The sequence below is a fragment of the Manis javanica genome, chromosome 4, assembly GCF_040802235.1.
Source record: "Manis javanica isolate MJ-LG chromosome 4, MJ_LKY, whole genome shotgun sequence".
In the NCBI taxonomy this organism is placed as follows: Eukaryota; Metazoa; Chordata; class Mammalia; order Pholidota; family Manidae; genus Manis; species Manis javanica.
The window spans coordinates 80,874,258-80,895,925 of NC_133159.1; the positions used below are offsets into that span (position 1 = coordinate 80,874,258).

General features: G+C 35.3%; 1 protein-coding gene across 5 annotated transcripts in view; it reads left to right on the forward strand.

Moving 5' to 3' along the window:
• The window catches only part of TLCD4 (TLC domain containing 4), a 75,896-nt gene that overhangs the window by 23,200 nt on the left and 31,028 nt on the right, over positions 1–21,668 (forward strand). For all 5 annotated transcript variants that reach the window (XM_036997986.2, XM_036997989.2, XM_036997988.2 and 2 more), the window contains exons 4-6: positions 29–87; positions 2,254–2,348; positions 19,893–19,966. In XM_036997986.2, the coding sequence (XP_036853881.1) occupies positions 29–87; positions 2,254–2,348; positions 19,893–19,966 (228 nt within the window). The remainder of the gene's footprint in view (positions 1–28; positions 88–2,253; positions 2,349–19,892; positions 19,967–21,668) is intronic.

Consider the following 21,668-nt stretch of genomic DNA (forward strand, 5'->3'; position numbering starts at 1 on the left):
GCTTTTATTTATTTTTTAATGTTTACAGGGGTGATCCATCGCTTGTGAAAGTGAATATTGCTATTTCTTCAGGCTACATCATTTCTGGTATGTGATATGTTGTTCACTGTCCCTTTTTCAAGTACTCGTGGAATTATGCAGAGGAAGATTTTGATTTATTTATTTGAGAAGTAGCTTTTAGGGCCCATACAGAGGGAAAAATTATGGTAGCACATGAAACCTTTTTCCTGTTGGCTCCCTGGTTCTCATTGAAGATAGAGCTGCAGAGGGGGCCTCAGTTGGGCCGGGACAATTTTAACTAGCAATGGTCCGTTTTTGGCCTGAATAGTCTCTCAGGTGGAATCACTGGGCAGATAATGAAATTCAAGTCTCGGTTCCTGACTTGCAAAAGGCCCTTGAAATGTGTTCCCACAGTCATGGTTTTGTTTTGCTTTGGTTAACATTTGCAAAGGTAAACTATTTTAGCCTATAATCAGTTAAGATCAAGGATTCTTTCTACTCTACATTTCCCTCAGGTCCGAGGTCCCATCATGTTGGATGGTTGGAGTAGCCTTTTATACAGTGAGACAAAGGGGAAGTTAAATTAAGTTGAGAAGATGCCATTTTTTTGGGAAGACTTTTGGATTGCCAATAAAATAACAGAGGAAGAACAGATCCTTGACTTGGACATTTATGTAGGGAACCCTGTTTATAATTCTCAAATTTAATAAATAACTGAAAGAAAATCCAAATAAAAATAATGGACTGTGAAACAGAAGTGACAGAGACAAGAAGTCCAAAGTGATGGACTCCATGGAAAATTTTCTACCATCAAAAAATGAATTGTAGGAAAAAATTAGATTATACCAAAACAGAGTGACTCATTAAGAGGAAGAGATAAATTTTGAATAGAAATAATGAATAGGCTATTGGATTATTGGATGGCCCAATTGAAAGAAGAGTAAATCATGTGAGCACACTGGAAGTAGATTTAGTTCTTTGGCATAAAATGCTGTCATTGAGAAGGATAATAAAATTTACATACACTTCATAATGGTCAATGAGTACTGTCAATTCAGAGAATATCTTGAATATTTAAGATACCCAGGAAATCTTATATGAAAGACATTTGATAAACATTTTTCCAAATAGAATAACAATCTAAGATAGTTAAAAGTGAGAGTTAGGCATTGAAACAATCTTTTCTAATCTAAGATGAATGAAGAGTGAATTCTTTTTATCCTATTGAAAATATTACAAGGTCATTACCATATAAATTGGTGACCAAAGAGTTTAGAGCCAAATCGTGTAAGGGAAATATATAAGGAAGAAAACAAGAGAGGCAGTTAATTACTAATAGAGTTATATTTTCTTCATTTCTGCATTTGTGGTATTTATTTTCTCTTTAAAATTTGTAATCTGATGATTTCTTTTCCCCTTATAAATATTCACATCTAGTTTTATATCAGTAATTAAATTTTTTTTTTTTACAAAAGAAGGCCCTTGTATTATATAAACTCTGACCCCCACAAAACCTGAATCCCCCATTGGTTTCCACCTATGATAGCCAGTTGTTTCCATGTCTTTCATGTTTAACCATTTGGTAAAGAAAATAGTTGTGGTAACATTTTGAGAAGTTTCCATTTTGTTAAAGGAAACCATTATCTGAATCATGGTGTTTAGACTAAGATCTTATAAAGAAAAATTGATGCCTTGAGCTCTTCCTTTGTATATCATTTTAGTAGCCATAGTTCTTGGTGTTTTTTTGCTATTTTGAATTAATATTTAATTGTACCCCTTATTAATTTTGATTTTTTGTTGTTGAATTTGTACTGTGAATGAGTTGGCCATTTTGAACTTTTTCTGTGACCACCTTATCTATTTGAATTATTGTAGTAATGAAAATCAGTAATTTAAGCTTATTTTAAAATTATTTTTATTCAATAATATTTGCGTTCTATTTAACCTTGGAGCAAGTCATTTATTTATATACTTTCAACAAATAAATGACACACCTATATCTCAGGCACTGTGCAGGATACCCACGTTGGTTCTCCTTCCTGGAGGAGTCACTATAGAATGGGGTGGACCGTTATCCAGAAGCAGATATTTTATAGTCAAGTCCAAATCAAGTATTTGGATTAGAGAGGTAAGAATAAAGTGCTGTGAGCTTAGAGTGGGCTGTGATGAGGTCAAGAGAAAGTGTTAAATACATTTAAAAAATAATGCAGCTTTCTTCCTGTGTAATAGCTCACTTATTTTTCCTCTTTACAGATTTGTTGCTTCTCATTTTGTACTGGAAAGTGATTGGTGACAAATACTTTATAATCCACCATTGTACAGCACTGTATGCATACTTCTTTTTACTGGTGAGTGCCAGGATTTACAATAGCCTAATAAGCAGACAAGATTGGGAATAATGACTTAAGAGTGAACATAAATCTAAACATGCAAGCTTTAATTTACAGAGACCAACTCCAAATACATTAAGGGATAACCCCTGTGATATGTTATTTTGTTTATTAACAAAAGTAATAATTTATTTTGTCTCTATTAGTGTGTCTTTTTGGATTTATAAACTTTGAGAAACAGATGACCCAGTTTCTTGAATTTTCACTTAAAATTTTTAGGATTATGAACTATTGATTTTTGTCCATCTTTCTAGATATATATGTATGGTTTAACAGCCAGAAGTAGATATAGACTCCTGGATAACTAGGAAAATACTTCTTTTCTGCTTAATTGTATGTATATTTCCATATATATGCATAATTACATTTAAGAAAGCTGGAGTGGTAGGGAAGTCTTGCTCAGAGACTACATCAGAATTCTGACTGAGCTAATAGAGGACATGGCAAATCTCAAACAGTAATACATGTTAAATTTTATATCTAAAATGATTTTTCTCTATTATACATGTATAAACTGGCAATTTTAAATCCCTTGCATGTTTGTTAGATTTCTCCACAATCAATTATTTTTCAGCCTAAATGTACCAGCAAGCCCAAGATAGATATTTGGAAATAACACACATATATAAATTAGTATAAATTTTATATAATAGATATGGTTTAACATTCCATATTTTTTGTGTTTTAAAATTGTAATCACTAGCTTTTTTTTTCTTATTTGGTATTACTAAAACCTTTATATTAGTGGACATTTGTGACTATTTGGATGGTTTTAAAAAATTTCATGCAAATGTGTATTAATATTCTTCTATTTTTCTTTATATTGACCCACATAAAGGTAGCTGGCAAATAAGTCATCAGTTTGGCATTATTTCTTCAAGAATTAGATATATCAAAGCATCTCTCTGTACCACCCATATGAAGTCATAAATTTAAATAATTGATATGTTTTTTAAAAACTGCTGGTTTTAATGTTATAAATAAGTGCTTATGTATTCTCAAAGGTATCCATACATCACTTTATTTTTCTGAAGCAATAGGCTACTTTTAGTGGCATTTCCTACTGTTTATTTCTTCTTTTTTTTGGATTTTAATAAATTATAGATAATTATAAAATACAGACTTCTACCTATTATAGATCTCAACTATTTGGTAAGCAAGCACTTTGTTTCCTAAACATTTTACTAAAAGAACATGGAAACTGACTAACAAAATAGTGGTTAACTCAGGGAAGAATGTGTGTTGCATACCCATGTGAGTTTAATATCGTGCTGCAGTTTGGAAGTGTTTTTTCAGAACATGAATCACAAATAATCACTGTAGTATGAAAACAGTGTAAGCTGGTAAAGGATAACAGGTCACTTAACATGCAGTTGTAAATGAATATTATGAACCTCTGCTCTTAGTCATTGAAATCAGACTTGGCAAATGGCTGGCTGTGGTGCATGGATTGGCAAGTTATGTTGGAGGAAACCATTTTCTCTTTGGACTTATATGCCTTTATGAAAAATCAATAAAGTACACGCTGGGTTTTTAAAAAAGAAATTAATTGTCTTATTTAGTAAAGTTGATAAGAAAATGCAATTTTTTCTAGAGTTGGTTGCTTTTTTGATGTCTTTCTGCGATTCTATTGTATGAAATAAGTGAATGGTATAAAATAAACTTAATCTAATTAAAGTGAATCTATTCATAGGAAAACATAAATAGAAAAAAATTAAATGAAATAATAAATGTTTGGAGATATAGAGATTCTATGTCATTTACAGATTTTACATTCACTGTTTAAATATAGGAAAAAAATTTTCCATGCATTTTAAGTTAACAAAATAATAATAATAACTAGTGCTATTATTATTTTATATAAACTTTCACAAAATTCTTACCATGTAATGAGAACTGGTATTTGAAAAGCATTTTGACTTAATATGCAACTATTTAATCCATTTGAACTAAGCTGTTTTTCTTAGAAGATTTTCTAGTTGGAACTAAGTAAAATTTAATGTGAAGAATAGAGGCAAGTAACCTGTAGGTTTTAAATGAATCCATACTAAATAGTTGAAAAGTAAGATTCTTTTGAACTTCGAGTATTTTCAGGTTATATAAAGGTTATATAATATCTTACTCACTATTTTTGTATCTCTAACACATTAAAACTTCTCTGGTGGAGTAATTTAGAGTTTGAGGAATCCTTTCTTCTGTCTGTATAGAAAGGTAAAAATCCTACAGCATTTTTCCTAATACTCAACTTTCACCCCTTGGGCAGGATTCTACTTATCAGGGAAACTGTGAGAGGCTAATCTCTTATCCTAAGAGAAGTGAACACATTTATGCATTAATGTCCTATGTGTAAGGATAAACCACCATCTTTTGTACTCCCTTTCTGACTTTGGTAGTTGTAGTTTTCCTCTGTGTTTCTTGTGAATCACCTCCTCTCCCCACTCAAACCGTACCTCTAGATAATGAGTTACAGGATATTTGGGAAACTTTTAAACTTGAAAAGAAAATCACCACGGTATGCATACTTTCTCCCACTCTTCTGCTCAGTACACTACCTTGGAACCAACTAAACCATCAGGCTGCAATTTAGGAAGAAAATTTGGTTTCAGATGGCTCTTGGTGCATTTATTTAAGGGGATTAGGTGCAGTGTGATGCCTTGAGGGTGAGAATTTCTGTTTCTTGTTTAATGTTTTACCTGAGTATCTACATTTTAAAAACATTTGCAAGCAAGTATGCATGGAGTGGTATTGAAAAATACAAGATTTGTTACGTCAGATACAGCAAAGTTGTAATTTACATCAGGAGACAAGAATTAGAAAAATTCTGGTTTTATGTTTAAAGAAAAATTTCCACAACAGTGCCATGAAACAAATGCCATGATTCACTAGCAGTTGGTCATTAACAGTGTTGAAAAATTTAAAATGTTTTAAAGTGCTGCCTGTTCTCAAGTCCCCATAAATAATGTGTTCCCTCTTTTTCTCCCATTAGGATAGCCTTAAAGAAAAGTTTTAGGTAACTGTCATAGCTTTTGTACCAACATTTCAAAAGATAATAAAATTTTTAAAATTAATACTTCTGTTGACTAGGTGAGTATAAAAATAGCCATCTAAAATAGCTTACTAAACCAAGATTCAGTAGTAAGGTTGGTGTGATTTCTATTTCCCACTAAATTTACATACAATAAAACATGTTAAATATTTAAATCAAAGAGAAATGTTTAAACACTTGAATAACTTGTTAAATAATCTTTTTTCCTACTGAATTAAAATAGCATCAATTTTCTTATACAGTAATGAGCAATATACTGGCAGAACTAAGTCTTAGAAATTATTTTCTTAGTATTTCTGTAGCTCACTTACACAAATCTATATATAGCCACAGTTAAACACCTTATAACTACTAGTTGAGGGATTAGTCATGGTAAAAATGTTAAGAGGTCATTTAATAAATGTATGTGTTATGTGTGTGTGTGTGTGTGTATGTATAAATACATATATGGATATGTGTTTTTGGTTTTGGAATTTGTTTTCATATTTATTTTTTGATGTAGAATATCTGATTTGACCATTCTCCATATTTCATGAACATAACAGAGCTCCTCTAGGCCTTCCTTAGTTTTGGTCTAGGAAGAGTTGGGGTAGTTCCTCCTTGCTTTGTGGTTACTGATTCATGCCTTTCTGTGGGCACAAACATCCCCTTAGATTTGCTTGGTTGGATTACCTTAGCAGAGCTGTCTCCCCTTATTTCTCTAAGCCAGCTTGATTTTGGTACCTATTTCCTTTCAACACCAGGAAAGAAAATTTGATATATTGGGCTTGTCTGTGGTGATAAAATAGATGTAAGCCAAGAGGATTGCCATGCATACCCTAGTCAATATTTTGTTTTTTATTAATTTTTTTAAAAAGCAATCTTATCATACAATTCTCCTTATAAGAGAGTTAAATTCATAGACACAGAAAATATGATAGCAGTCCCTGGGGCTGGGTGGAAGTGGTATCAGGAAGTTACTGTTTAATGGGTAAGAGTTTCAGTTCTGGGCATATGAAAATGTTCTGGAGCCTTAAACACTTAAAAGTGGTTAAAAGGGTAAATTTTATGTTATATATATTTTATCACAATGAAAAAGAAAGTTTTTTTAAAAAAAGCAAGCTTATCAAATGACCAAAAAAGGTTAGAAAGGGGAGCTAATCATATGTTGGATAATGTATTACACTTTTAAAAAGTCTCAGACTGGAATAATAAGCTGAAACAAGTAGATGGAACTTAGTAGTGATAAATGTTAGGTTTTGCGTTTAGGTTTGCCAATGTATAAGGTTGGGGGTGGGGGGTAATGACCTGAAAGTGATAGATGACCATGACTTTAGTTGTACTAATAGCATGCATGTTACGTCTGCTAAAAAAGAAAACTGTTTTCAAATTTAGGCTCAGTTAGGAGGGAGGTACAAGTATCCAATTCAAACAAAGTTACACTTTTCCTGATTAGACCAAACCCAAGATCATCATCATCTGGAGTCCCTAAATTTGCATACGCTGGGTGAGCATGGTGGGTGGGAAAGGGGCTGACAGATAACAGAGGGGAGATTAAATTAGATAGCTACCCGTTGCCCTATGACAAACAATTGAAGGACCCAGAGAGGTCATCCTAGAAAAGAGAAGTTGTAGCACATGATGGCTTTGCAGTGTCCTTAGAAATGTGGAAGGATGAATAAGTGGAGGAGAGTAGATTTATTCTGGAATAATTAACATGTCAGAACTGTGACCAATGGGGATGGTGAAAGAGAGTTAGGGGGAGACTTCTTCTGTTTTACAGATGAAACATCCCCAGTAAAAGAAGATTGTAACAGTTACCTTTTAAAGTGGTTCTTCTACCATAAGATATCTTCAGTGAGATAGATATAAGAATAGATAAAATAAGTGGAAACTTTGGCTAGGAGTTTGTACTGAATAATCTTTAAAGCTTTATTTTAGTTCTGAGATTTTCTGCTGAATTTGAAATTCTAGCCATCTTCTTAATTGGATTTAGTTCTAATACTGGAGAGCTATGCAATAGGTGAGTAAGAATAAGCTAAGTTATATCACCAGGTTCTTAAGTAACCCTGGGAAGAAGGGGTGAAGACTGCTGGCTTGCCAATCCGTTTGCTTTCTTGGGAGAAATGGAAGAGAAATAAGAAGGCAAGGGACACTGTTCTAGTCTAAATAGGACCTTTTAGTGAAGAGAGTACTAACATTTGTTCAGAGGAAGAGACTATAACTCTGAAATGCCTTAGGATGTCCCTGGCTAAGGATTATCTATAATAAAGAAACTAGGATATATGGGGTCTCGCTCCTTAGAGAATGTCATATAGGCTGCACAACTTTCGGGGGGTATAAAATGGTGTGTTTATCAGTTAAACCCTCACTGCTGTGTGAGGAACTTCATGAACCATACTCAGTAGAGTCCTCATATCTTTTGGGCCAAAACCACTAATTCAGCCCAGGAGGGACCTCTGTCTGCTTCCTCTGAATTATTTGATGATCTCTTCTTTGTAACATTTAGCAAAGCTTATCATAGGTAAGATCACTGTTTCACATTAATTTGATGTAGTAATCCAATCTTGTGTGTAAGCTCAAATCTTCAACTCTGCCTTATAAGTAAATAATTAAAACCTTGCATGATTAAAGTTAAGCAAATAGTTATTAAAATGCACCATGGATTTGGTCCCCAAATCTCATTTTTAGGTTGATGGTTCCCTGAAAGCATTTCCCATGGAAATGTACTAAGGCTCTGAGTAAGTGTAAATAACCTATAAAAAAGTACCTCATTATTGCTACTGTGATATGCAAGGTTCCAGTTTGGGGCATCCAGAATTTATGTACCCCACCAGTGGTGGGAAGGAATGTCTATCCTACCCCAAGCCGTTGATGGTGGCTCAATATTTAGCACCATGCTAACAGTACTAGGCACATGATAATTTTAGTTATTTTCTTCCTTTTCCTCCTCAACCCCCAACCCTAGCCACTTTCAGCTGTTAGAAAATTAAATTTCCCATGGTAAGAAAATCCAGATTTTCATAATCACTGGAGAATTTTCTGCTAAGCTCTGGAAAGGATCAGAAAAATCCTGCTCTGTTTTCCCTTGCAGAGTTCATGCAGAGGCCATGGCAAGTATGATTTTACCCTCTGCAAGACTTCTTAATGGTAGATGACAGAAATGGAAACATAGTGATGTGATTACTTACTGACTTAAAAAATTACTTGATACAATCGGCCTATTAGGAAGATAAAGCTGATGATATGTAGAAAAAAATACCCATGTGAGGGAAACTGTCCTTCAGGAGGTTGGTGGAGTGGCATAGGTGATAGCTTATGAGGTGGTTATGGTGGCAGTTCTATTAATGAGGAAGAAGCAAATCTCAAAGCTGTTTTATAGTCAGTAGAGCATGGTGACTAATTTGGAGAATGAAGGGAAGGAAGAGGGCCGAGTAGCCCAGAGCAGGAAAGCAATGTGATACCACGGAAGGAGATGGGAGAAGAAGTTTGGGCAGGAAGATGCTGTAGAGGTTGTGAGGTTTGTGGTGCTACACAGCTGTTCCAGGAGAAAGGGGCCCATGTGCCATTGGGAATAAGGGTTGTCCTCTGAGGGCAGTGCAGCCAGGGTCAAGGTCAGAGTCCAGAGGAGGGATGATCTCTAAAAGAAGCAAAGGAGACCACACAGATAGAGTGAACAACACAAATGTATACCTTTGGAAAACAGTGTTCAAGGTCCCCTACTGTAACATTGCAATTAAAAAGCTATTATAAATAATGTACAATCAGAGACTGTGAAAAAATTAATTAGGTCATTCATTTTTATTTGAGAATTAGAAAATAATGGCAAACAAAAAAGAAATACTAGTGCCCCCAATCCCACAACCCACAGATAACTATGTATATTTATTTAATTACCATTTACATTTAGGAATGTATCCTATTTACTCTTTTCCTGTATGCCTGTGTGGTAAGTCAAAAATAGCATTCTGTGTTTGAATATATATTGTAAAAGTGGGATCTAAACCAAAATGTACAATTTATTTTACATACTGAAGTCCACAGCAAAGTAACACTGGACCTTGTGTTAGAAAGCAAGGAACTTATTAAAGAATGATGGAATTGTGTCCAAAGGACAAGTTAACCAATGTGAAGGCTTTCCCATTGCCTAAAAATTTGATCATAAATGAGAATAATGACTGACCATTGAAACCCATTGACTCATGAATTCTTAATGATATTAAAAAAAGAAACAAGAAAGCTGGACAATTCTTGTGTGAGGTCTCTCCTATGGGTGCTGTTAGGGAGCAGGTGGGACTGGAGTCACCTAAAGGCTCAAATGGGGTGAAAGGGACTCATTCTGGTAGCTGGCAGTTGATGCAGGCTGTCTGCTGGGACCTCAGTGGAGTTGTCACTTAGAGCCCACTTATGTGGCTGTGTGGCTTGGGCTTCTCACAGTCTGGCAGTTGTGTTCTGAACACTCAAGACTGAGTGTTCCCAAGGCTTAAGAGGCCAGGCGTCATGTGACCTCACTGCAGGAGACCCAGAAGTCTCTCTCGCCCTGCATCTTGTTGGTCAGCTGAGTTGCTAAGGGCAGTCCAGATGCAAGGTGGGGAAAATGAGACTCCACCTCTAGATCTGTGGAGCATTTTACACATACAGGAAGGGAGAGAACTGATGGTGGCCATCTTTGGAGACTGTCAACCACATCTTGATTTGTGAATGTTAGGTAACATTATCTCCTTGCTATGATGGATAAGAATTTAACTTTCACACTTCTATTTTTCTTCCCTTCTGCTGTCCAATATAGTTAAAGTAATTTTTGTTGCTTTAGATCTCAGTTCCTTTCAGAACTTCAGTTTCTGGCTCTGTAGCACCCACCTCTTGGGACTTTTCATGGCAAAGGTGTTAGTGTTCCTATCCTTCCTTCATTTCTCTGGCTCCCTCTTTGCTCCTCAGGTTCTGTCACTTGTACTGTGCTTGCATTTTTTCCAAGATTTAAAAATATTTACCTTTTATTCTGTAATCATATTAAGATCTCCTCTATGTCCAGTGGCTCCTACACAGAGTTCATTATGATTATATTGAAATAGTTTACTACACAACCAGGATTTATTTCCTGTCTAATTTTGCTTGGAGTTTCTAATTGCCTTCCTTTTTTTCTTGAGTTCATATTTTCAAGGATAACATCACATCTCTCTAGTCATTTGTTCCCAGATACCTGCTCTTGGAGCCCTCCATTCCGTGCTCCTGTCTGAACAGATTGCTCTCTAGGTCTGCTGTCCAGTGTCCTGGGCTCCCTGCCATTTCTTTCTTAGTTTGGGGCCACTGTTTCCTGGATCCGTTGTGTATCTTTCTTGGTTTACTTACTCATCGTGCTGCAGCATAACCCCAAATAATATCCTAAGGAAGAGTGTGAATGAAGGAGGTAAACTTGCTAAGTCTTTCGTTCTGAAAATGTTTTTATTCTCCAGCCATCTGGTTATATCATTATCTCTGTTGGTGGCATATGGATATGTAATAATGTTTAACCAATTCCCTATTGTTATGTGTTTAGGTTTCACTAGTTTACATAACTTGAGTGAATATCCTTCTATCTTCATTTTTGTGCCCCCACCTAATTATTTCTGGGCAAGTGGTATGTATATTTATAAGAATATTGACATGTTCTGCTAAAATTCCCTTCAGAAAGGTTAACCTGTGCCCTCAAAAAGATGTATGTGTGTATGTGGTTTAACTGGTTAATGTGTAGGGATTATTATGTGTAAATGGTTCTTTTCATCAAGAGATTGGTTGATTTTTGTTGTTTGATCTGTTTGTTTTTGTGTTGTGAATACTGGCAGTTCATAGGGCTCAGGAACTCTAAAGGGGCTAGACCAGAATTTTCTGAGCCTATTTGAAATGGTACCTAGAAAGAAGATAGATATGTACTGTCTTTAAATATTTGAAAGAAATATTTATCATATGAAATAGGGAATTTGGACTGCCAGAATCAGAAGTAGAATTGGCAGGTGTAAGTCAGAGGGCAGGTATAATATAGTTCTGGAATGTTTTTGCTAAAATTCCCAATAGTGATCCCAAGCTTCCTTAGGAGATGCTCCCTCCTCACCACGGAGTCGTGTAGGCTGAGGGGCAAATCAGAAGAGTTTTGGCAGATGGGATTTTAAAAATCTGTGGGTAATAGAACTGGCAGTCTTCAGAGACCATTTCAACCCTACTGCACGGTGAATGGTAATAAACATAAAGTTGTAAACAAAGTTAAGTTTGGGCTGGGTGAAGTATGATTGTGCAAAGTGAGGCACAAAGTTGGTATAATGTACTAGGTCAATAAAGCAGGCCAGTTACCCTTAGAAATATTTATTTTCCTTTTCAAACTAGATTTTGTCTGCAACAATTGGGAGGTAAATACCATTACTTTTTGAGGAGTCATTTGTTGACATAATTTATCTTTTATAGTAAATAACAGTAGCAAACCTACATTCAGTCCTTACTAATTATGATGGTGATCTGTCTTTATTATCATCTATTCCTCATCATCATTTCAGGCTGGACCCCTGTGTCTTGTGTAGGTAACAGTTTATTAGAAATAAAGACTTCCACTGAGGCAGGAAGGAATAAGCCCTTTTAGGATTTGCTCTTAAGCTTCTTTAATCTTTTTTAAAATTACAGTAAGAAAATTGCCTAGTTCAGTTTCACCTTTAACTAAAAAATTTTTTTTTTCTTTTTTTGAGTGAGTGCCTTTTCTACTCGGTATTTTTCCTGATTGCCATTACTGTGCTTCTCATCTTAGTCTCCCATCAGTGCTGTCATAAAGATGGTATTATGCCTGTTGCACAAATGGAGAAACTGAAGATCGGGTCACTTTGTCCAGAGTTACCCAGGAGAGCTACGTGCACATCCTGGCCTCCATACCACAGGCCCATTGTCATTGATTAACTATCCCTGCCTCCCCTCCCCAAATTAAATTAATTAAATTAACTTAATTGCTTGATTATCATAATGTATTGTCTAAAAAGAATCATATTTTAAAAGATTTATAGTAGTCACTAGATATTTATGGAAATTCTACCATCAACACTGGGACATAGTGGTAATATCAGATGGCATTGTTAAACACTTCTATTTAAAGTCTGTTATTCCATTGTTTTATAAAAGGGTGGAAATGATGATAGTGGCAGTGGCAGCCATACACTCCTAATAGCAGCTTTATTAAAAAGTATTTACATAGAGATCTGGAAATGGGGTTAGAGAAGTTCAGTAACAACCACAAGGTCATGCAGCTCATAAAAGGCTCCCTAGTTTGCTGGTGTGCTTATTGATAATCTGCTTCTAGCTGTTTTCCTTCTAAACTGTAGCTGTTACTGTCTCAAACTCCCCTATGCTTTTTTTTTAGGTTGAAGTATAATTGATATATAATCTTCTAGTAGCTTCAGGTATACATCATAGTGATTTGATATTTTTATACATTACAAAATGATCCCCACAATAACTGAACTTACTGTCTGTCACCATCCAAAGTTATTACAGTAGTATTGACTGTGTTCCCTATGTTGTACATTATATCCCCATGACTTATTTATTTTAATACTGGAAGTTTGTACTTCTTAATCCCCTTTACCCATTTTGTTCCCCCCAGCCTCTCTCCCTTCTGGAAGCCACCAGTCTATTCTCTGTGTATATGAGTCTGTTTCTGTTTTGGTTTGTTTGTTTTGTTTTTCAGATTCCACATAATAAGTGAAATCAGGAGGTATTTGTCTTTGATTCATTTCATTTAGCATAATACCCTCTAGGTCCATTCATGTTGTTAAAAGTGGCAAGATTTCATTCTTTTTTATGGCTAGTAATGTTCCACTATATATGCACACACACCCCACATCATCTTTATCCATTCATCTATCAATGGATGCTTAGGTTGCTTCCATATCTTGGCTATTATAAATAATGCTGCAATGAGCATAGGGGTGCATATTTCACTTCAAATTGGTATTTTTATTTTCTCTGGATAAATATCCAGAAATGGAATTCTTGGATTGTATGATAGTTCTAGTTTTAATTTTTTGAGGAGCCTTCATACTGTTTTCCATGGTGGCTACACCAGTTTACATTCCCACCAACAATGCATGAGGGCTCTCTTTCCTTTGTATTCTCTCCAACACCTGTTTTTTCTTTTTGATAGTAGCCAGTCTGACTGGTGTGAGGTAATATTCCCATATCTCTTTTACTTGCTGACCCAATTTTTCTTGTCTTGCTTCACTCATCTGAAATGCATCATGCTTTGGAGATTAAAGGTCAGACATTTTTTCTCATAAAAAGTTTATAATAACCTCTAATTCTGTTCTGTTGATGTCTTCACAAAATTAAAATGTAGATATTTTTTCCTTTATCTTTTAAAGTGGAATATTAATATTCTCATCAGAGCATTCTCCCCTATTCAGAAATAGGCCTGAAGCACTTTTGATTTGGGGGGTGAGTTTGCTTGCTTCACACTGGTGAGCAGGCCAGGTTCCACAGGGCCAAGCACTGTGCTAGTTAGGCTTTGTGGATAGAACAGTAAATGTGACACAGGGAATATAGATATTTATAGGGGGTCAAATATTCTTACAGACAAGTAGAGAGATCCGTCAATGACTTGACCCAGGTAGGGTTAAGAGAAGGGGTCAGGAAGAACTTTTCTGGAGGAATGTCTACGTTGATAATGCTGTGGGACCTGATGGGGGCATTTGTAAATCTTCACGCATTACAATTTCAGAGAAGTGTGGAGCTAGCTTCCTTAGGACTTAGATCCCTAGTCACCTCAGTTAGGACTGTGGTTTCCTATATTGGAAACAGATAGAGGGCCTGTTAAAACTGGATGGCTGGTCTCACCCCAGGGTTTCTGGTTCCGTAGATCTGGGATGGGACCTAAGAATATGCATATCTAGCAATTTCCTGGGTGATGGTGATGCTAATCTGGGACCATGCTGAGAACCTCTGGCTAGAAACAAGAAAATGAACCATTCTTTTTGGGAAGAGATGAGAGAAATTAGGAGAAAGGCCAGAATGTTATGCCCCATTTTTTCCAAACTCAAGAGAAAATTTCCTCAAGCTGTGGAGATACTGCAATTTGGCCAAATTTAGATGAAAACAACATATCAAATTTACTGTTTTTTACTAGTAACTTTTAATAGTTAAAGGATATAAAGTCAATTTATTTAATATTAATTTGGTACTTTGATTAATAGTTACTTTTGATTTTATACCAGTTTGAAAGGAGTTGGAAGAAATAGCCATTTAAACTCTTAAGAAAGTCATAGTACATTTCATAAAAATATTTTGTTTGTAAAATTAACAAGAGAGAAATTCTTAGAATAGTTTCTTAAAAGTTTAATTAAGACATGCTATTGCTACTGTCTTCGGTATTTTACATGACTTCGGGTTGTCTGCTTTAATATATTAGAGGCCACATAAAATGCAAATTAAACAAAAATAACACAAATTTCAGTATCAGGTCTTATCTTTGGTGCCTGTGATTTGCAGTTCACAGTGATGGGCCATTGTCATCACATTCCTCTGAATGGTGCAACTTCAGCGTGTTGTAATCATGAGCATTAACAGTCATTTTTGACTGTTTATTATTTGAAAGATACATAATTCACAAGGATTTGGCTAACCTTAGGAACACATTAATTCATTATATTTTACAGCAGTGTAGTCAGTCATATATTCTAAACACCAGAGAAAGTTACCTAGAATGCCATAGACCTAGAACAATTAACCAAAAGAAGAAACTTGTTAGGAAAAATAGATTGGAGGAAGGGCTGCCTTTAACTGAGGGGAGAAAGTCAAAGCTATAAACAAATGAATTTTTAGCTTTAAGATACAAGACTGAATGTTTACTCACACACGATCATTTTAATGAGGGATTATACTAATAACAGTATTGCCAAGATTTTTATTTCTGGTTCAAGCAAGAATGTCACTAAAAAAACTTCTTTACCTCCCTTTTTTGTCCTTCTAGGAGTCCTGATCTAGTAGTGTGCTCTTTTTAAAGCTCTTCTCCCTTGCCCTATTCACTGAAGTAAACCATGCTAAGATGAAAAAGCACAACATTTCTGCTTTTTAATTTTACTTGGATGGCCTACAATTGAACACAATCACTTGTTCCTTTGACTTCTTCTTAACTCAAATATTCCAACCACTTATGTTGGAAAAACCCACCAAAACTTTAAACAAATCACCAAAACTAAACAATAGGCCCACAAAATACCTAAGAACTGGGAATATGAAAGTCAATTTGTTCTCTATTATCTTTAAAGTGTATTATGCTGGATGAGTTAGAGAGGTCAGACATATACTCTTTATTCATTCTTCTGTCTCATAGTTGGGAATGTGATTTCAAGTATGTATGAATATGAAAAAGTTCACCTGCCATTTGGAGTTCATTATAGTAGAATCCATAATAAAACAAAGATGGGAGTGGCCTGCCCAAGTCTGTCCTGGTTTTACCATTTTACCACTGAAAAGCTCACATCTTGAGAAACTCCCTCCCTGTGAGGCAAATAAATCGTGGCACCTGTGATTTGCAGTTCACAGTGATGGGCCATCATCATCACATTCCTCTGAATGGTGCAACTTCAGTGTGTTGTAATCATGAGCATTAACAGTCATCTTTGACTCTGCCTTTTGGAAGTTCAGATAATGAGACCAGTTATGATACCAACAGCAGAATGCTCCACACATCACCAATGAAGAAGATACAATATTATACATACTAATGTAATGTGTCACTATAAATGGATGGAAAGGCATGTGAGTTAGGGAGTTAGGTAACCGAAACAACATTCTGCACAACATGCAGAAAAGAATTGGGGATTGGGCATTGTTACAGAATAAATTATGTCCTTTCCTCTCTTCCCCATTCATATGTTGAAGTCCTAAGCCCTAGTGCCTCAGAAAGTGACTTTATTTGGAAACAGGGTCATTACAGATGTAATTACTTCAGTGAAAATGAGGTCATACTTGAGTAGGATGGCTTTTTAAGCCAGTATAACTGGTACCCTTATAAAAAGGGGAAATTTGGACATAGACGGGCACACAGGGAAAACACTGTGTGAAGATCAGAGTTGGACTGCCAGAAGCCAAAGACTTGCAGGAAGTTAGGAGAAAGGTGCAGACCAGCTCCTACCCTAGAAACTTCAGACAGAGAATGGGCCTGTGCACACCTTAATCTTACACTTCTAGCCTCCAGAACTTCAAGACAGTAAATTTCTGTTGTTTAAGCCTCCCAGTGTGTGGTACTTGGTATGGTAGTCCTAGCAAACTCATTACTGGCCTGGTAGAGAAAGGGATGTAAAAGCCTCTAGAGAGACCGAATCTCACAAGTCTGCAATGAGAAGGCAAGTACATATAAATCAATTTGTACTTTTTTTATCTTCCAGAAACATACTAATGCTCAGTTGAAAATTGCAGGCATTGATGTAGTTTGGACATACCACATCGTATTGTTACTTTGGATTGCTCTGATTGATTCCTCGATTACATTTTTATTGGTTGCCTTGATGACATTTCCTGATTCAGAGGTTTCATCTAAAATATCCTATAGGTGAAAAAAGGGGGACATTTTGATAACAGATATGTTGGTTTCTTTAAGTGTAGAGCTGATTCTGTCGGATCCTGCTGTGATCATACTTTCTACGGTATATTGAGTGATGCATCAAATCACAGCAACAAAAGATGTTCCCCTAGCTCGTAGGCACTTGGATTTGAAAAATGAAGTTTCAAAGTAAAATTTTTATTTCTATGAGGATTATAAAGAAACCCCATAAAACAATGATTGTTGATATGCTGTTCAGATACAGATGAGTTTTTTCTCATCTATTGCATACTTGGCAGACAGTGCAAATGTCCTTTGGAAAATTCCATTCAGACTCTATAAACTTCTTAGCAAAGAAAACGAAAAGCTATTACCTACTAAATGTCTTCCACACCTTGTATACAACTCTGCTAAAAAGGAGTGTAATTTGCTGGCCAGTGATATTCAGGCTTTCATAGTAAAAGTTCTTTCTCACTTTTAGTTTCCTCAGAACCTGCCAAAGCACTTAATAATAGATTTTTTATTTTATGGAATGGAAGGAGACAGTAAGTGTAGACATGTCCCTACAAGATAATTATGATTGTTGCCAGCAAATGTTAGCCTGCTGTCAAATCATATGTGCAAAATGTGATGCAAGGAGAATATTTAATTTGGAAATACATTGAGGATGGGAATACAGAAAACTATTAAGGTAAAACTGATATTTATGTACTATTTTTCTAAAACTGATGATTGTTGAGGAGGCCATAAGGAGCTAGAAAAGGCTAAACTATCTGTACCAGAGTTGTTTAATGTTCTGTGCAGGCTGTGACAAATACTCTTAGAAAAATGGCTCATTTTTTGGAAAGCAGGCTGCTTCAGATCTCAGAAATGTTACAGGAAAAGAGTAGCCACATTAAATAGGACTGTCTTTACTAAAACTGTAACTTTTTGGAATCCATCCAATATGCTTTGGTGTGTTTAAAAATGACAGATATTTTTAAATGGATAGCTTGTATGATGAATTTATGCATGCAAAGGACTTTACAAACAGCTGGTCTGCCAAAACAAGCCTGTAGACACAAGTGGCTTCATTTTTTTAGAGAACTGGATGCCAAATTATTATAACTCTAAAAGCCTGCTATTGCTAATAAGTAAAATCTTCAGTATTTTATGATCAAACACTGTTGTTAAGAAAATATTTAGCTTAAGGTCATCATATTGGACTAATACCAGTAGTGTGGGTTTCTAAGAGCAGAGCTACAACTCAAAGTGAATATTACATTTGACTCTGGTTGTTTTACCCCTGGTAAAAAAAAAGATATCATAAAGGCTACAGGCAGTTCAGAATATTATTGGAAAAGGAAACAAGGAATGAAAATACCCTACTGTACCATGGATAGAAAGATATTACTTTTTGTTAAATGTAGGTAATGGTTTAATTAATATTGTATTTACATTTTCCTGTTAAAAAGTCTTACATTTATGGTTCTTAAAAACATGTAGTAATATAGCCTACTATATTTAAATACCTGACAGTTAAAGTACAGAAAGAAAACATAAAAGTACTACATTTTTCACACATTTTATTTAATTAGTCTACTTAATTACTACTAATTCCACCATTAATGAGTTATATTGTTTTATTTAAATATTTTAACAGAAAAGTAATATATAATTACTTTTATATAATTACTTTAATAACAAAATAATATATAATTTCAAATATATGTCCAGTCTTTATATTTCTATGTAAAGTAGTAACACATGCATAATTATTCTCATACAATGTTATGTGTTGTGGGACTGTGTGTTTTGGGGTTTGGCTGTATCTAAAAAGATGAGCACCGCCTGTGCACAGTGCCTCTCTTGCCCACTGTCTATTTCTGTGGCCATCCTCCTTCCCTTCTTCCTCATCACACATTCCAGTCTCACTAAGGACAGTGAGTTTGAGGTTACAAGAAGTTTTACATTAGTTTTGGAAAAGCTAATTCTTATAATCCAGGTCTGAACTTTTAATCCCTAAACTAATTTACATGGAGACGTACTGAAAATCTTCAAATAAATTCATTCATGTTTTAAAAAATTGCTTTCTATTGTTCCATTTGGAAGGCAAGCATGATATAACTGGTAGAAAAAGAGTTTCTGAAGTTCCCATATGTATCTAACGTTTGGGAAGCAGATAGGACTACTGCCTTTGGTGTGTAATCATAATTCTAATTTAATTGAAAATGCTGGAATGACTCCATTTACATAGTAACAATTCTTACATTTATAAATTTTTGGAATGTCTACTATGGTTCTTTTTCTAATGCTAATTCTGCTATACTTTTTCTATTATTAAATTGGTAGAATGCATTAGGCATTATATTTATGAATTCAGAAAAGTCCCAAAAGTGTGTTTTTTAGCTGTAGGATCTTCTGACTGACAAATCTATTTTTCAGGTCAAATATGATAAATAAGATTTAACATGTGTAGTTATATTCGGCAAATATGCATCTGCTGGCAGGCTTATTGTAATTTAGGATAAGTAGACTTCTGAGATTTTTAAGGTGCATCTATCTGGACATAAAAATAAGTTCCCATTAGGTATTTAATTGCTATAAAATTTCCTTTATTGCTGAAATTCATACCCTTTGATCATTATTTCTACAGTAATTTGAGAATGCTCTCAGTAGTGGCTGCTTGCAGAATTCATTGGTTCAATGTGAAACAATTGCTTGAAATATTTTTTTTAGTGAACATTATATACAGAAGTGTGCAATATACTTTTTAAAATATTGTAGAATTTGAAGGGCAATTCTAAATTCTCATGAAGAAAATCAGTTTAGCAAACTATCTGTTTTCATTATATTCTGAGAAACTATTGAATGTTTCTTTAATATTTAGAAATTTTGACATAAATGTTATCCCTGACACTTTGTGTTTATGTTTTATCATCTACAGAAGGACGGAGTGCTAGGATACATTGGGAATTTTCGCCTGCTTTCAGAACTTTCCAGCCCTTTTGTGAATCAACGGTAGGTTATTGATACCATTAATTATTTTAAACTTGTGCAGCTATTTCTTTAATTTGAGGATTTTTTTTCTATGATCCTAAAGCTACTATGTAAAAATGAGAATATGTGCTATGAATTATAATCACCATTGTACAGATGAGTAAGCCGAGCCTTGGAAAGTTTGGAGAAACTTATTCAGGGTTCCTTAGCTAGGAAGTGGTCTTGGCTTTTGAACCCAGCTCTCTTTGCAGTATGACAAGGCTTTACTATATTGGGTTCATTCTGGATCCAGTTCATTTTCCCGACACCAAGTTCTTCTGTTTCCAAGTTCTGATATCCACATTATCTTCATCTCCCATTAAAAAAAAATAGTCTTTTTATTATAGAATTATGAAAAAGTTGAACATATAGAAACTCTCACATACCCTTCATGTAGTTGCCCCTACTATTACCATGGAACATTTGTCAAAACTGAAAAACGAGCACTGATACATTATTACTAAGTAAACTCCAGACTTTTTTGGATTTCATCAGCTTTTCTTTTAGTGTTCTCCTTTCATTCTAAGATTCAGTGCAGGGTGCCACATTGCATTTAGTTGATGTGTCTCCCTAGTCTCCTCTGCTCTGTAACAGTTTCTTAGTCTTTCCTTGTTTTTCATGACCTTGACAATGATAAGAGTAGTGTCCAGTTTCTTTGCAAAATGTCCTCAAGTGTGGGCTTGTCTTTTTTTCATGACTAGAAAGAGGTTATGGGTTTTTGGAAGGAATCCTACAGAGATGAGGTGGTCTTCTTATCACATCGTATCAGGAGGTACCTGATTGTCCACATGACATCCCTGGGGTTGTGAACTTCAGTGTGTGGTTTAGATGGTGTTTGGCAGGTTTCTTCACTGTGAAGTTTTTCTTTTTCTTACTCTGTTCTTTGAAAGCAAGGTGTGAGGGATAGCCCACTCTTAACCCGTGAGGGAACAAGGAAATTAGGCACCACTTCCTGAGGGGGGTAGTTGCCCTTTTTTGACAATAGATATATTGTTATCATTTTCATTGTTATTGTTATTGAACGCATATATTCAATATGCTCAAAGATAGTAAACACTGGAAGGGCATAGTTTATATTTGCTTTCTCTGCTTCTCATATTTTTTTGCTCTTAAATCCATTAAAATTTGGCTTCCTCCTCTGTCATTTTGCTGGAACTCTTTGATTAGAGACACCAACGACTTCCAGTTCCAACTATCTAGTGAACTCTCTTTGCCTCTTTACTGTCTCTCTCTGGGGATGTGATGCTGTTGGTCACCGCCTTCTTCTGCTGCCTGACCTCTTTGTTTTCGCGACACCTCACTTACCTGGTTTTCATATTTCTCTGACCATCTTTTCTCAGTCTTAGTAAGAGACAGTTCCTTATATGCTGGTGTTCCCCAAGGTCTTCTAGGCCCATCGAGCTTCTCTGTCCTTCTCCCTGGGTGAGGGCTGCTTTCAAGGGTTCAGCTATTACCTATTTACTCATTTTAGCTTAACGGATTATAATGGACTGTAATGTGACAAGCTGTTCAGCCTTGTCATTTACTACTGGCTCTGACCTTGGGTAAGTTGTTTAACGTCTGTGTACTACAGTTGCCTTCTCTGTGAAAGAAAAAAGTACATCTTATATCACCTATTTGTAATACAGTCAAGTGTTTTGTTCTCCCAGATGGTGCATCAAATTCAACATGTTTAAAATGGGAT